The sequence below is a fragment of the Camellia sinensis genome, chromosome 5 (assembly GCF_055761805.1).
Source record: "Camellia sinensis isolate YWXY chromosome 5, ASM5576180v1, whole genome shotgun sequence".
Classification (NCBI taxonomy): Eukaryota; Viridiplantae; Streptophyta; class Magnoliopsida; order Ericales; family Theaceae; genus Camellia; species Camellia sinensis.
The window spans coordinates 212,179,664-212,194,469 of NC_138965.1; the positions used below are offsets into that span (position 1 = coordinate 212,179,664).

The 14,806-nt window shown below is 31.9% G+C and overlaps 2 protein-coding genes and 1 long non-coding RNA gene across 3 annotated transcripts; 2 read left to right on the forward strand and 1 right to left on the reverse strand.

Annotated features, from left to right (window-relative positions):
- The first annotated feature begins 676 nt into the window (after positions 1 to 676).
- Positions 677 to 1,444, forward strand: LOC145791175 (uncharacterized). The gene is made up of 2 exons (XR_014331016.1): positions 677 to 854; positions 1,054 to 1,444. It is a non-coding gene; the product is annotated as an uncharacterized LOC145791175 (long non-coding RNA).
- Positions 1,445 to 2,123: 679 nt separating this feature from the next.
- On the forward strand, positions 2,124 to 5,815 carry LOC114303589 (zinc finger BED domain-containing protein RICESLEEPER 2-like). Its single transcript, XM_082872554.1, has 6 exons — positions 2,124 to 2,684; positions 2,802 to 4,209; positions 4,519 to 4,535; positions 4,800 to 4,826; positions 5,519 to 5,656; positions 5,723 to 5,815. Exons 1-6 carry the CDS (start codon positions 2,124 to 2,126, stop codon positions 5,813 to 5,815), a joined length of 2,244 nt encoding a protein of 747 aa, XP_082728680.1.
- A 3,769-nt stretch (positions 5,816 to 9,584) lies between these two features.
- Positions 9,585 to 12,292, reverse strand: LOC114312576 (RING/U-box superfamily protein). The gene has a single exon (XM_082871408.1). It carries the CDS (start codon positions 12,138 to 12,140, stop codon positions 11,670 to 11,672), a length of 471 nt encoding a protein of 156 aa, XP_082727534.1. The 5' UTR covers positions 12,141 to 12,292; the 3' UTR covers positions 9,585 to 11,669.
- Positions 12,293 to 14,806: the final 2,514 nt, after the last annotated feature.

The following is a 14,806-nucleotide window of genomic DNA, read 5'->3' on the forward strand; positions in this document are numbered from 1 at the left end:
AAATATTGTCATATAAAAGTATTGTAATAGATCATAATCAAACACCACTTGAAACATAATTAAACACCCAATATACCACTTTAGGCATAACCAAAAAATAAGAAATTATTAAAGACCTGTAACAACCTAGATTTTAATTATTCTTTAAAATTGATACTAATATTATTTAATTACAGTTGAGAAAATATACGATTTATTTGTATTATTATGTGTAATTTGTAAAACAATGTAATTAGTACGAAATTTAAGGCCAAAGTATAATTAAAAGTTAATAGGATAAAGATCAATCTAAGGCAAGATTGGATCAATCTGAGGAAGATTTGGTGTGGCCACGTGTTGGTTGATGGCATGACTTGCCTCCCTATAAATTGGGAGGAGTTGCTCAAAGATTAGTGAAGAAAAAAAAAAAAAGAAAACACGAAAGAGATATTAGAACTAGGAAACTATAGTAAGAATTAGGGGTGGTCAATGGATGCACCGGCCTGCCTGAACCGGCCGACTTGACCCGACCCGACACCATATGGATGGATGCGTGACACGTGGCGGGCGGGCGCGGGTGCATTATTTGGCTTTTCGCGGGTTCGGGTCGGGTTACGGTTGACCCGCCTCTTTACTCAATATACCCGACCCGCCCGCTTTTGTTATTATTATTTAATTTTTTTTATTATTTTCCCCCATTTTCTGATCTTATCTCACCACACTTAACCTAATATTTTAGTCCTCTTCTTCGATACACACACACACTCTCTCTCTCTCTCCCCCAGAACCCTACCCTACCCATACCGACGACGACGACGATCGAGAGACGATCTACACTGAAATAGCCATCGGCGATCGACGATCGTGGTGTGGTGGTGGTGAGATATTGTCTTCTCTCCTTCTCTTATTCTCCTCTCTAATCTGTTCGTTCTGTAATTTTTTTTTTCCGACTTCAACTTCCTCTAAAGTTCTTATTTTCTGCAATCTGTTTGTAAATCTGTTCGTTCAATAATATTTTTTTTTGTTCTATAAATCTGTTCGTTCTTATTTTCCTTTTTATTTTTTTGGTTCCAGTTTGTTATAGTTCTAAAGTGAAACCAAACCAGTGGAAGAGAGGTTACAGTGTGAAGAAGGTTACAGAGAGGAAAAAAAATGTAAGTTTCCTATTTTCTTTCCCTCTCTATATTATGCATTGAATCTGTTTACAATGTTAAAAAACTCACAGATCAGAGACGGAAAAATAATGTAGCTCCTAAAGGCTGAATCTGTTAGTTGACATTTTTTCTTTACAATTGAATGTGATCTGAATAAAAAATGGAAAATTACTTACTTAGAGGTTCATTACTTAGAAAATGACAAATCTGTTTTTACATAATAGTGCAGCAAATTCAATATCCAAATTTGTGAATGAAAAATGGAATGAAAAATTTGTGAATGAAATTTTTTTCTGTATTTACTTAGAAAATGGCAAATTTGTGAATGAAAAATGGAAAATGAAAAATCTGTTTTTATTTATGGTTTTAATTATAATTATAGTTTTTGCTTAGCTTGATATTCATTACTTAGAGGTTCTAAACAGTGTGAAAAAGCTCATAATTAAGTGGTGTTGAGATTGATTGGCTTGATAAGCATTGTTGAATTTGTTTTTTAACACTAAAATTCTTTAGAGAATTGGTCAGTGGAGAATGAATGAATCTAAAGTCTGAATGAATCTGAAGCCTGTGGAGATATTCATATGTGTAAGATAGTCTTAAGTAACTAATTAAGTGACCAGTAATTTATTCATATTTAACCTGTTTTTGAAAGAAAATCTGGTCAGTGGTCACATACTTCTTATTTAACCTAGTTTATCTTATTTCTCAATCTTGTCAATTCACCTAATTCTGCTACCAATCTTGTCAATGCATGCATGATCAATGTAACAGATTCAGTTACTACTTACTAGATATAGAAGTCTGAATGAACTTTCATTGTATGAGTTAACATTGTAACATTGAGTTACATTGTGTGAGTTGCTAAATAACACTAAGTTAACATTGTATGAGTTGCTAAGTAGTTGCTAAGTAGTGATGTTTGTCTTGTTATTCATTTTCTCTCTTGTTCTATGTTTGGTTTTTGGCAGTTTATTTGATAATCTTTTACTCATGGATCCTCCAAGTGAAGAAACATTTTTTGTTAATCCTAATGTTGAGCCTGAATCATCTTCTATTGACCCCTCTACCCAACCTATTGCTTGCCCTCCTAGACCACCCTTGGCCAAAAGTAGTAGTGGTGGGAGAACACAATCAAAGGCTTGGGATCATTTTGAAAAGATTAAGGGTATTGATGGGAAAGATAGGGCTATGTGCAAGTATTGTAAGAAAGAATATATGGCAGGCTCTAAGAGTCATGGAACAAGTAATTTATTAACTCATTTGAAAAATTGTACAAAGTACCCATATAGGGATACTCAAGGGCAACAAACATTAGGATTTAAACCAAGACAAGTTGATGGGGAGGGTGGTAGTGATGTTGTGGCTACATCATTTTCTGTAGAAGTTGGTAGGAGATATCTTGCCGAGATGATAGTAATTGATGAATTGCCTTTTAAATTGGTGGATGGGGTTGGTTTTAAAAGGTTTTGTAATGTCATGCAACCCAAGTTCAAGATTCCATCTCGACATACCGTAGCTAAGGACATTGTAGACACATACACTAATGAAAAAGTGAGGTTGAAGAAACTTGTGAAGGGGCGTAGGATTTGCTTTACCACAGACACATGGACTTCCATACAAAATTTGTGTTACATGTGTCTAACTGCACATTTTATTGATGATGATTAGAAGTTACAAAAGAGGATCATTAATTTTTGTCAAGTTGAAGACCACAAAGGAGAAACTCTTGGGAAAAAAATTGAGGCACTCTTAAAAGAGTGGGACATTGATGGGCTTTTTACCTTAACTATTGACAATGCGAGTTCTAATAATCTAACCATTAGATTCTTGAAACGAACTACAAAACTGTGGAAGGGAACTGTTTTGGGTCATGAGTTTTTACATATGCGTTGTTGTGCGCATATTCTAAATCTCATTGTTAGTGATGGATTAAAGGATCTTGAGTCTTGTATAGCAAATGTGAGGCATGCAGTGAGATATGTGAGGTCTTCTCCAAACCGTCTTGACACTTTTAAAAAGTATGTAGAAAGTTTGAAAATTGAGAGTAAGAGTCTCTTGTGCTTAGATGTGCCAACACGGTGGAATTCCACATATCTTATGTTGGAGGTGGCGGAAAAATTTGAAAGTGCGTTTCAAAGAATGGGTGAGGAGGACTACAATTATAAACACTATTTTTTAGATAATGAAGGGGGTGAGAGGAGAGAGATGCCTACAGCCGAGGATTGGGATAATTGCAGGGTGTTTTTGAAATTTCTTAAAATGTTCTATAATGCAACAAAGAGATTTTCTGGGTCTTTATTTGTTACTTCAAATACATTCTACACCGAAATTTTTGTCATTGAAAACATGATTGGACAATTAATCAAAGACAACGATCCTATTTTGTCTTCAATGGCAAAGAAAATGAAAGAGAAGTTTGACAAGTATTGGGGAAATGGGGATAAAATCAATCTCCTTTTGTATGTTGCGATTGTGCTTGATCCTAGAAGGAAAATGACATACTTGCAATTTTGTTTATCAACAATTTTTGGTGGGGATGTGGTGAAAGTGAAAGAAATGTTAGACAAGGTGAAACATTGTTTGACTCAATTGTATAATCATTATGCCACACTTGATTCAACAAATGTCTATGTCTCCAATGTAAATGAAACAATAGATATGATGATAGATGAAAATGATCCACATTCTATTGTGAACTCTCAATTTAACTCATTCTTGGAGGGGCAATTTTGTAGTAGTGGGAGTATATCGGAATTGGACAAGTATTTGGGTGATATTGAGAAAGGTGGGAAAAATTCTCAATTTGATATCTTGGAGTGGTGGAAGGTTAATGCAACAAAGTATAGAGTATTATCACTTATAGCAAGAGATGTGTTGGCAATGCCTATCTCCACTGTTGCTTTTGAGTCAGCTTTTAGTACAGGAGGTCGTATACTTGATCCATTCCGTAGTTCACTTGCTCCCAAGATGGTGGAGGTTCTTGTTTGTACACAAAATTGGCTTCGAAGTAACATTCCAATATGCCTTCGACAAGCAATGGATAATGTTGAAGAATTTGAACAACAATATGATTTGGGTAATATATATATACAATGATTTATTTTGTTTTAAATTTTATTTATTTTGTATTATTCAAAATTCATTATCTTCGCTTCACATATTTTTGGTGTATTATGTTTTATGTGTAGTTGTTTCGGAATCAGGTTCATGTTCAAGTCCAAGTCTTGAGAGTAGTTATATTGAAGTTTAATATCATTGGTAAAATACTTCTCCTTTGCTATATTATGTTTACTTCACATATTTTTGTTGTATTATGTTTATTTATTTTAAGTTTAAGACTTTTTAGTGTTTTCCTTTTTAAATAATTTCATTTTTTTTTATGCAGGTTTGGCTCATGGCTTGGTTTGGCTCAAAGAAATCAATGGCTTAAGACATTTTAAATTTTTTGGACGATTGTATTAACTATTAAGACATTTTGGCTTTTTTGGATGATTGTATAACTATTAAGACATTTTAAATTTTTTGGATGATTGTAATATTTTATTTTGGATGATTTGTAATACTTTATTTTGGATGATTGTATGTTAAAAATTTGTGCTGCGTTGTTCCGTCCACTGTCCAAGTTGTTTGTCTAAATTTGAGTAGGTTGTTTTTGTATATGAACAGGTTGTTCCATGTTCCATGACTCTTGAGGTTAGAGCCTGCCACACACTGTTTGTTCCATGACTCTTGGACTTAGGCTCTTAAGTACAAAAACATCCTTTTAAAGGCTTGCCACACATTATTTGTTTGTGTTTATTTAGCACACACACTGAACAGGTTGTGCCCACCTATGTGCAATGCACACACTATTTGTTTGTCTTTAGCAAATTAGCACACACAGCACACACTGGCAGATTGATCAACCATAGTGTTTGTTTGTTTTTGTTAAAGATACAGCCACCAAGAAGATGAAAACACAACCAAACAGGACCCTCAACAGCCTCCTTGTCACCAATTAGAGGGCTGTTTGCTTTGAATGGCAAACTAGTTTGTGTTCATATGCATATAGATTTGTTGTGTATATACTGAACAGAGATTTTTTTTTTGTTTTTTGTTCAAAGCCCTATGATTGGATTGGTAGTCTATAAGTAAGTATTAGTTTGTTCACCTGAAAGGGTTCTTGCTTCTTGTAGCTGAATGGTAGTATTTATTTATTTATTATTTTGGAAAGGCCATTCATGATGAAAAATCTCCTTCAGTTATTGAATGCAGTGTTATAACTTGATTTGTGAAATTAGCCTTTGTGTGGGGGCCCAAGAATTGAATTTTTTTTAAACTTTTTGGGTCCTCATTCCATGCATTTTACTGAAGCTTTCCTGTAATTTATAGCTGTATCTGGGCAGTCATTACTCATCTCCAGTGACCACACCACCGCCCACTGCCTTCAATTACCATCCCTCTGCTCTGCTATCACCTCTAGCCTTTTTGTGATTACCCTTACCTTTCCTCCACTACAAAAGCTGGTGGTGATCACAGAGTCAGTAAATAAATAGAGGTAAATTGTGAACGCGTCCAATTTCATATTTCTGATAATGTGGTAACCATAGTTGCTTTTAACTTTTGATGGGGAAATATTAGATTCTTTGTTTACTATTCTGTTTGGAAGACTTAGATCAAAAGATGATGATGATGGTTCTTAGTCCAGCGAAAAATTTTAAACCGCCAAACCGATTCGCATCCATCTGCCAATCCGCCAATCCGCTCAATCCGCATCCGCAGGATTGGCGGACGGATGCGGATGGATTTTTTCAAATCTGCCAATCCGGCGGACGGATGGCGGATTAGAGGTTCCATGGTCACAACCAACCCGCGACCACCCCTAGTAAGAATGTTTGTGATGGTGGAAAGTAAAGTTTGAGAGTCAATATTAAGGTGAGTTATATTGTACTTTGAGTCACCATAATATATTTTACATATATTTTGATTTACCATAATTTATTTTATACAAGTTATGTTTTATAAATTATTATAAATTATATTAATATTTCAGTTACGTGGATTAATTTCTGAACTCTATTTGTTTAAAATGAAACCCATGAATATATTTGTTTAAATTTTAAAGAATATTTGACTATGACCTTATAAACAATTATGTTTTGTAAGTACCACCACGGGAGTCCCACGCCTTGGGGGACTTAAATAATCATTCGCCTTTGTTTGGTCACTTTGTGGCCCTCTATTGTCATGGATCTATTGACCTCTGTTCTGTACGGAGATAAGTGCTATACCATTGTGGGAGCCACCTCTATAATCCGTACGAGCTACCTCTTGAATCCGTACCTCTGTTCTGACTGTCACTCTTGTGATCTCTATTCTGTTTTGTACGGTACCGTGGTTATGGTTATTTATTTACATAGTCTCAGTTTTGCTACTTAAATGATTATTTGTTTAGTCTAAGTTATCTTAAATATTTTAGTGACATAACTATCCATGATTATTTTGTGTCGCTTATACTCTTGGAATAATATTTCTCACTCTGCCATGTGCTTATAGCTGTTTACCAATTTTCAGGAAACAGTACAATTCAGAAATAGCTTTTGAAAAGTCTTAGACGCGGGGCTTCCGAATTGACACACACAACACTTTATGATATTTTTCTATGTAAATATCGGCCTTTTGGTCAATAAATTTTGTAATAAAAATAGAAGCTCCAATGATTATTTTGGTACCCTCATTTAAATATTATTTCCGCTCGCGTTTATTAATTTGTTTAAGAATTGGCCGGAGGTAACTTCAGTTACTGGCCATAACGATGCTTAACCCTTGGGTACGGGGAGCAGGTCGTGACAAGACCTTCAATTAATAACCAAAATAATATACCGTGAGGTATAACCAAGTCATAATTTGTATATTATAGAATTTTCTATTTTTATTTTTTTTTCAGAAAAGTTTATTTTGATACAAGTAAAATTCATGATTTTTTGATAAATTTGATTAACAAAAATGAAGATTTGATTTCAGGTTGAGAATACACTTTTTTTTTTTAAAAATCGTTTTAATGAGCCTTTTAAATAGGATTACACACATAGTAACAAAAAATTTCATCAATTATTAACAAATTTATTTATATTTAACTTTTAATTATTAAAATTTTATACACAGTACTAAGAATCAAAATTAAGATTTTATTTTAAAACGTGAATCACCTCCTAATTATCAACTATAGTGATAGATTTTTAACCTTCAATAAATAGATGTATATAAGACATAATTTGATACAGAATTTTAAAATGTAAATTCTATGGTATAAAATTAGGGAAATGCTACAAACCCCCAGTGAGGTGACCCCACTGACAATCCCCAGTGACGTGTCGCACTAGGGTTGGCCGAAAATAAAAAAAAAATAAAAAAAAATAATTTTTTTGTCTAATAGGAGCCGACCCCACCCCTAGCTGGGGTCCAAGTCATTTTTGGTAAAATTACCCAAATTTTTTTTAAAGGTTGCGTTCTTGGGATTGCAGACCAAATTTTGACCACATGTGTTTTATTATTTATTTATTTATATATTTTTAGGAAAATTTTGACCCCTTGTTGTCTTTACCAATTCTAGTTCTCAGAAGGAAATTATGGGCGAAGAATAATGTTAGGGTCAGACTATGGAACATATCTTATAAAAAAATAAAAAATTAAAAAAAGTGTATGTACGTATTGTAAATAAGACTCTTTTGAATTGTGATTAGGTCACATTGCGTAGGGTTATTTGATGTAATTTATTTGAATTATTTATAAAAAAAATTATTTTATTGTAGAAGTCTATACAAGATTATTTCGTATAATTAATTAAATAAAAAAATAATTCAATAAATTAAAAAAATTGATTATCTAGATGTTGATTATTAACTTATAATTTACAATAAATTATTCTGAATTCACCGATATTATTAAATTACATGCCTTTGTATTGAGACCATGATTACGACTCAAAGTTACTCTATTATATGGAAATAATAATAATAAATTTCACACCCTCAGTTCAGAAACTAACTGAACGAAAATTTATAATTTAAATGAATTACCGAATACTCATGGTCCGGATATGAATTACAAAACGAAAACAAATGTTCCGTGTTCTGGATGGTATAATTGTACTAAAAATTGTATCCATCAAGTGTGTGAATCATGCATTCGTTTGAAAATTTGACTATTTTTGTGCTGTTTTGAAAAATTAGTTAAAAGTTAATTTTTTTAAATTTTTTATAAAAAAATGTACAAAAAAAATAAAGATGTGATATGACCTAAAACAGTTTAATCATATTCCCAAATTGGCTCTTAGTAAGTTATTTTAGTTTTTAATTATTTTAGTAGGTTAAAATTTAGATATAATGTTTATAAGAGAAAAAAAAATAAAGTAATTATGAATTTAATGTAATATTTTATCTTATTAACTATTTTAATCTATTTTATTTTAGGGCAAATTACATATACCTCCCTTGAGGTTTGGCTAAATTACAGATACCCCCTGAGGTTTCGGAAATTACATCCCGCCCCTTAAGGTTTGTATTTTCATAACAATTTACCCCCTAAGGTTTAAATTTCATAACAAATTACCCCCTAATTTGTTATGCAAATATAGCATTCAGGGGAGTATTTGTAATTTGTAATTTAGTCAAACCTCGAGGGGTATATGTAATTTGCCCTTTATTTTACTGTAAATTTTAGCAGAAAAAAAAAATCATAAACCCACTTCCCAAACAATGATAAGAACAAACACTGTAATATAAATGTTTACTACATGACAACACCGACCTATCATTGTTATGGAGTTTACAGCTAAGGAATAATTCGAAGGAAAATGTGATATGATACTTTGAACGAAAATCTTATGTACACACTATATCATATGCGTCCCATCACAAGTAGAATAATTTTATCATAAAATTTTAGAATATTAATTATGAAACGTGTAATTTTATTACAAATTAACATAGCGAAGTGTTCAAAATTTTATGATTTATGTAACAAATATTTTGATTCTAATATTTTTTGTTATGCCAATTTATATGAGATTATATATTTTATAATTGATATTACAAAATTTTATAATAAAAATAACTCAATTTATAATAGAATGTATATAATACACACCCTTGGAGGTGTTGTGTACGTAGGATTTCCCTATTTGGAAACACCCAAATAATTTTGCCATTGAGGTGTGCATAAGCATACCAAGTACACAAAATTGAGCTAAACTTGCTTTAAAGATTCACCACTCCCAAGTGGTAGGTATCGCATCAATGGAATAAACTTAGGAGTTGTGGTGTTCTTATCTCCTATCTTCTTAGAGTCTTTGGCACACAAAAGTAGACTGAATTCTGTGCCAAAAAGATTAATAAGAATCAGATTCTACATTGTCTTGGCGTACACCAAAATAATGAGTCTATAAATCTGGAAATTTATCAACAATCAATCATATTATTTCCATTGTACCCATAACACAAGCCAACAAAAAAAAATGCAGCATAGAAGTTCAGAAAACCATTCCAAACATCATCACCAACATCCTCAAATGGAGATCGTAGAAGAGTACCAAGTGTTCGATGTAATGCCTCAAAGGCCAGTTGTCCATTATGCTCCTCCATACCCAGATGTTTATGGGTCGTCCTATGGTTATCGGAAGCCAGAAGAGACTCACAAGGTCATACTGGAGAAGAACTATGAGAGCGCTACTGAGTATGCTAACGACGGTAACTACAGAGTCTATGGAGCTGAAAATAAGGCTGAAGCCGATGAATTTGTCAAAACCAAACATAGTGGCTACAAAGTCTACGAAGAGGATGTTGATGCTGAAGCCGATGACTTTATCAAGTACGAGCATAAGAAGTACCAATTGGGCAAATCGATGTCCATGGATCGCTTTTGATGCTCGTGATCAAATGAAACGTCGAGGGCTGGATACTTAACTAAATAATGCCCGGGAGTGCTTCTCCAAATAATTTCCTATGTTGTCTGATGTTTGCCTATTTTGTGTTATGTCTTTTTCTCTTGTTGTCGCTCATATGGTTGTGCCCTGTGAAACAAATAGTTATAATGGCTAATATGTGGACCATAATAAGATTGTGAAATTTCCCTTTAATATGCTTTTGTTTGTGTTTTTCTTTCTTGAGTTTATTCACTACCATTGCCTAATGTGCACCTTTCCAAAATATATACACACATATATATATTTTTTGAAAAAACTTCAAGTCTTAATGATCTCTGGCAGTTTAACAAAGTTTAATTTGATGTTCTTGAAGCTCATTTTGGTGGTAAAGAAAAGGAAAAGTGATGTTTAGTATTTTCAAACTAGTCGTTGCAAAATCAACATTTAGGTTATGTTTAGATCCTGAAATTGCAGAGAGGATTTCTTTTCTTTTGTGACGGCAATCCTAACGGGATTTCTTCGTGGTCTTTTTTTTATTTTGAATAAGTGGAAAGTTTTTTCTGTTTAAACCTAAGTGTGTTGAAAAAAATCATAACATCAGTTTCAATTAAAAAGTGATCATCAATTAAATGAAACTGAAATTTTTCAATGCTTTTTTTAATAGCAAGGACTTCTTTGTAGGTGGAGCGACGATGAAGTTCTATAGGTTTGAAAGCACCACTTTTGTATCCACAAATTTTCTTCTTCTTCTTCTTCTTCTTCTTTTTTTTTTTAATCATTTTTTTTCAAGAACAGCACCCTAGAAATAATTAGAGGCATCAGTTTGAAGGAACCTTCTGAAGATTTTTCTGCCCTACGTGAGTCATGACTCATCATGAGAAGCCAAGGACCAGTATGAGGTCGGCAATTTTGATCTATAAATGCCACAAAACTTTGATGAGATACTGGTTATTTGTAACTAATTTCAACCTTTATTATGCTGTCTTATGCATTGTGGATTCTTTTACGCAGATCATAAATTTGAATAAACATTTGAAAATAAAAAATAAAAAAAAAATTATATTTCATTCATACTCACTATTTTTATTTTTATTTTTATTTTTATTTTTAAATACTTACACATGTTGCTAATCTAAATAATAAATATAACCTCAGGGCGACCAGCTCCCAACAAGAAGTACGAGCTTTTATAATCACAGGTTGCCATGAATTTGTGGGCCTCTACTACCCATTTTTTTAATCTATAAAAAACGTTATTGCTACCACCTGAAGTTGTGCTCCAACAGGTGAAATGACTGTTTGATCATTATACTTGGGAAATATCAGTTAATGTGAGTCAAATCTTCGATTCTTTATTATGCATTAAACTTTTGCAACTTGTGAACTCACAACCCTCACATTAAGCAAAGCAAGACACTGATATACTACCTTAGCCAATTTTGCTGAAAAACATTGAAGGTATAAAAAGGGGAAGGAAAAGAAAATGGGAATTTTTTTTTTCTCTTTTTTTTTTTTTCCCAAAAACTAAAACTAAAATTAAAGCGCTCAAAAAGGAGAATAAGTCTAAGCGTACAGATGAATCTCACATTTGTGACTCATTTTGTAAATTTTATCTGTGTTCTTAGCACTGCTGCTCAAACGATTGAACGACAAAGAGGACAAGTAACAGTGTGGTGGTTATCAAACCACTTGCCAAGACAACCCTTGTGGAAGAAATGCTTGCAATTAGACAACTCACTCACCTCCTCATCACCTTGAAACCCACACAAACACACACAACACTCCATTGCACACCACATGTTCCCATAAATGCCACAACCACTAACATTGCCATTGTCATTGTCACCACCACAAGACCTTTTGTTACATAAGTATTTGAACCTTGTTGTAGAAACTCTTCTTGCTCTTCCATTGTTGTCAGATATTGGTGGGAATTCTTCTTGATTCGATTGGTTTGTCTCTGAATTTGGAGGAGACCCATTGACACCCACAACTTGAAGCACTGATCTCACCATGTTCTTCAAAAGAGCCACTGACAAAACTGCGTTCATCACTAGCAAATGAACCAACCCTTCAGCTGGGCTAGGAAAGTTACACAGCCCCATCTTCTCTCTCACCCACAACCCACCTCCCCACAAACAAAACAAAGTTGTATATATATATATATATATCTTTATAGAGAGAGAGAGAGAGAGAGAGAGAGAGAGAGAGAAGAGCCAAGTCTTAAGCCAATACGGTTCCACTGCTTCAGACAGAGCAGCAGCCTCGGGTTTGGTGGTATATATATGTGAGAAATGTTAGGATTTCTTAACCATGAATCAACTGACCATGGTTAGGGAGTTCTTAACCATGGTGGGGACCGTGGGTGCAACGTGGTAACACGTGTAAGGCTTGTTTAGTTTTAGTGTCACACTTCTCATTGGCTGTGAAGAGAGTAAATTTTACGCTGCCACGTACCCAGGGTGACGCCTGGTTGTGTGGAATCCTCTCATTGGTCTCTCTTGTCTTCCAACTTTCCACGGTAGATATACACCTAAGATGATTCAACGATTTAAATTTAATTATTTAAAAAAAAAATAAAAAAAAATAAAAAAAGTTAGATTGGAAGCGTTGGATCATCTTGAGATATATCTCCACTGTGACAAATAAGGAGACAAAGAGAGACTAAAGAGAGAATCCCAATTCGTTTTTCCTAGACCATTTATGTATAGTGTTGTTTCTGTTAAAAATAGGAATTATAGTGTTGTTTCTGTTAAAAATAGGAATTAGCTTGTTTAGTTTTAGTTTTTAGAAAATAATTTTTAGAAATTTTTAATTTTTAATTTTTCATATTTTTTTAATATTTTAAGTAATTTTTTTAATTTTTAAACACACTTAACATAAATACAATTAAAAAGTATAATATTTGTGAAAAAAATATTTAAAAATTCATTAAATACAAAAAATACAATATATATATATATAATTTCAGTACATTTTTTTATATTTTTGTGTATTTATTAATTTTTTAAATTTTTTTCATAAATATTTTACTATTTAAATATATCTAAGTAAGGTGTATCTTAAACAGTAAAAAAATTGCTTAAAATTTTAAAATTATTCACTAAAAATAAAAAAATAAAAAAATGTAAAAAATAAAAAACTCAATTTTTAGAAAATTGAATTCAAAAAATTAAAAAAAAAACACTGAATATATATATTTTTTAGAAAATATATTTTTTAATTGTAATTTTAAAATTAATATATTAATAGTTGTGATAGTGATGATGATGGTAATGATAATAGTGGTAACAGTAACCGTGGGTGATGGCAACTAATTAATAAAATTATATATGGAGGTGACATTTATAAAATTATAATTTTATTTTTTAAAAATGAAAAAAAAAATTCCGCCTAAATAAGTAACGTTTTCTTTCATTTATAATGTTTGTTGTAATAAATATTTTAAAAAAAAAAAACTGTAAACACCAAATAAAGCGTTATTCTTTCTTTATAAAAAATATGTACCATATAAGTGTATAATCATTAAAATCTTATTAATCAAAGCATTTAGAAGAAACCCAATATTTATTTATTTCAGAAAAGTATTAAAATTCTTAAACCATCGTTTTTAAATTCATTCATAATGATGTAAATTATTACCTACGCCAAAACAGGGCATTAATGACGATTTTTTTAACGGCGGTAACAAAAATCGCTGTTAAAGGTACTATTAACGGCGGTAATGAAAACCGCCGTTAATACCGTCGTTAATTTATCATTAACGGCGGTTTCGTTACCGCCGTTAAAAAAACCGCCACTAAAGTGTCTTTAACGACGGTAATGAAACCCTCTATTAACGGCGGTAACAAAACCGCCGCTAATGCCGGCCTTTAACGGCGGTAACAAAACCGCCGCTAATGTCCAATCATTACCGCCGTTAATGACGGCGGTCTACATATTTCACTTATAGAGTAGGATACAAATAAACACATGCATGGTAGCAAAAGATAGATCACATATGTGTAACCTATCCTCCTCGCAGGGTTCAATTCCAATTAAACAGAGTACAAGATTGCGAACTCTGTTTACCATTATATTCAAACTAATGTTACACCCGTGTTATGCACAGATTGTGTTTATAGTTATTTACATATATGTAATTTGTAATTTTTAAATATATATATATATATATTTTGCACATAAAAAAAAGAATATAACAAATGCATCATATTTTCAATCAATTATTTTATATTGGCTTTTATTCAAAATTTAAAAATAATGTACAAGCAAAATTTATAACTAAATTAAGAATAAATTTATTCCTAATGACATTTTTTTACTTCTATATAAATACTTAAAAAAATAAACCTAAAAAAGGTAATCAATATAAATATTGTACATTAAGTAAAAAAATGTGGTTAGCAATTATGCTTACATAAATTTACTATGATTTTAATTTCAAATTTATATAAAAAAAGAAAAAAATATATTTTAAAAGCATTTTATTTAGTTACTACCAAATAAAATTTTCCTAATAAAAAGGAAAGTTATAAAATTTTGTTACAAATTTTCAAATGTCTATTGTTAAACATTCTATTATACTTGCTTGTATGTTTGCTTGCTTGCTTTGGAAGTTTTGATGTTTGATTTTTGCTCCACATTTATCGTATTGTTTTATTTATTTTTTTTCTTCTTACTTGATTTTCACATGATACTTTTTTCATAATGCATCTCTGAGTGTATTAGTGAAAATAATATACACTTAAAATGCTCAAAATTACAATATATA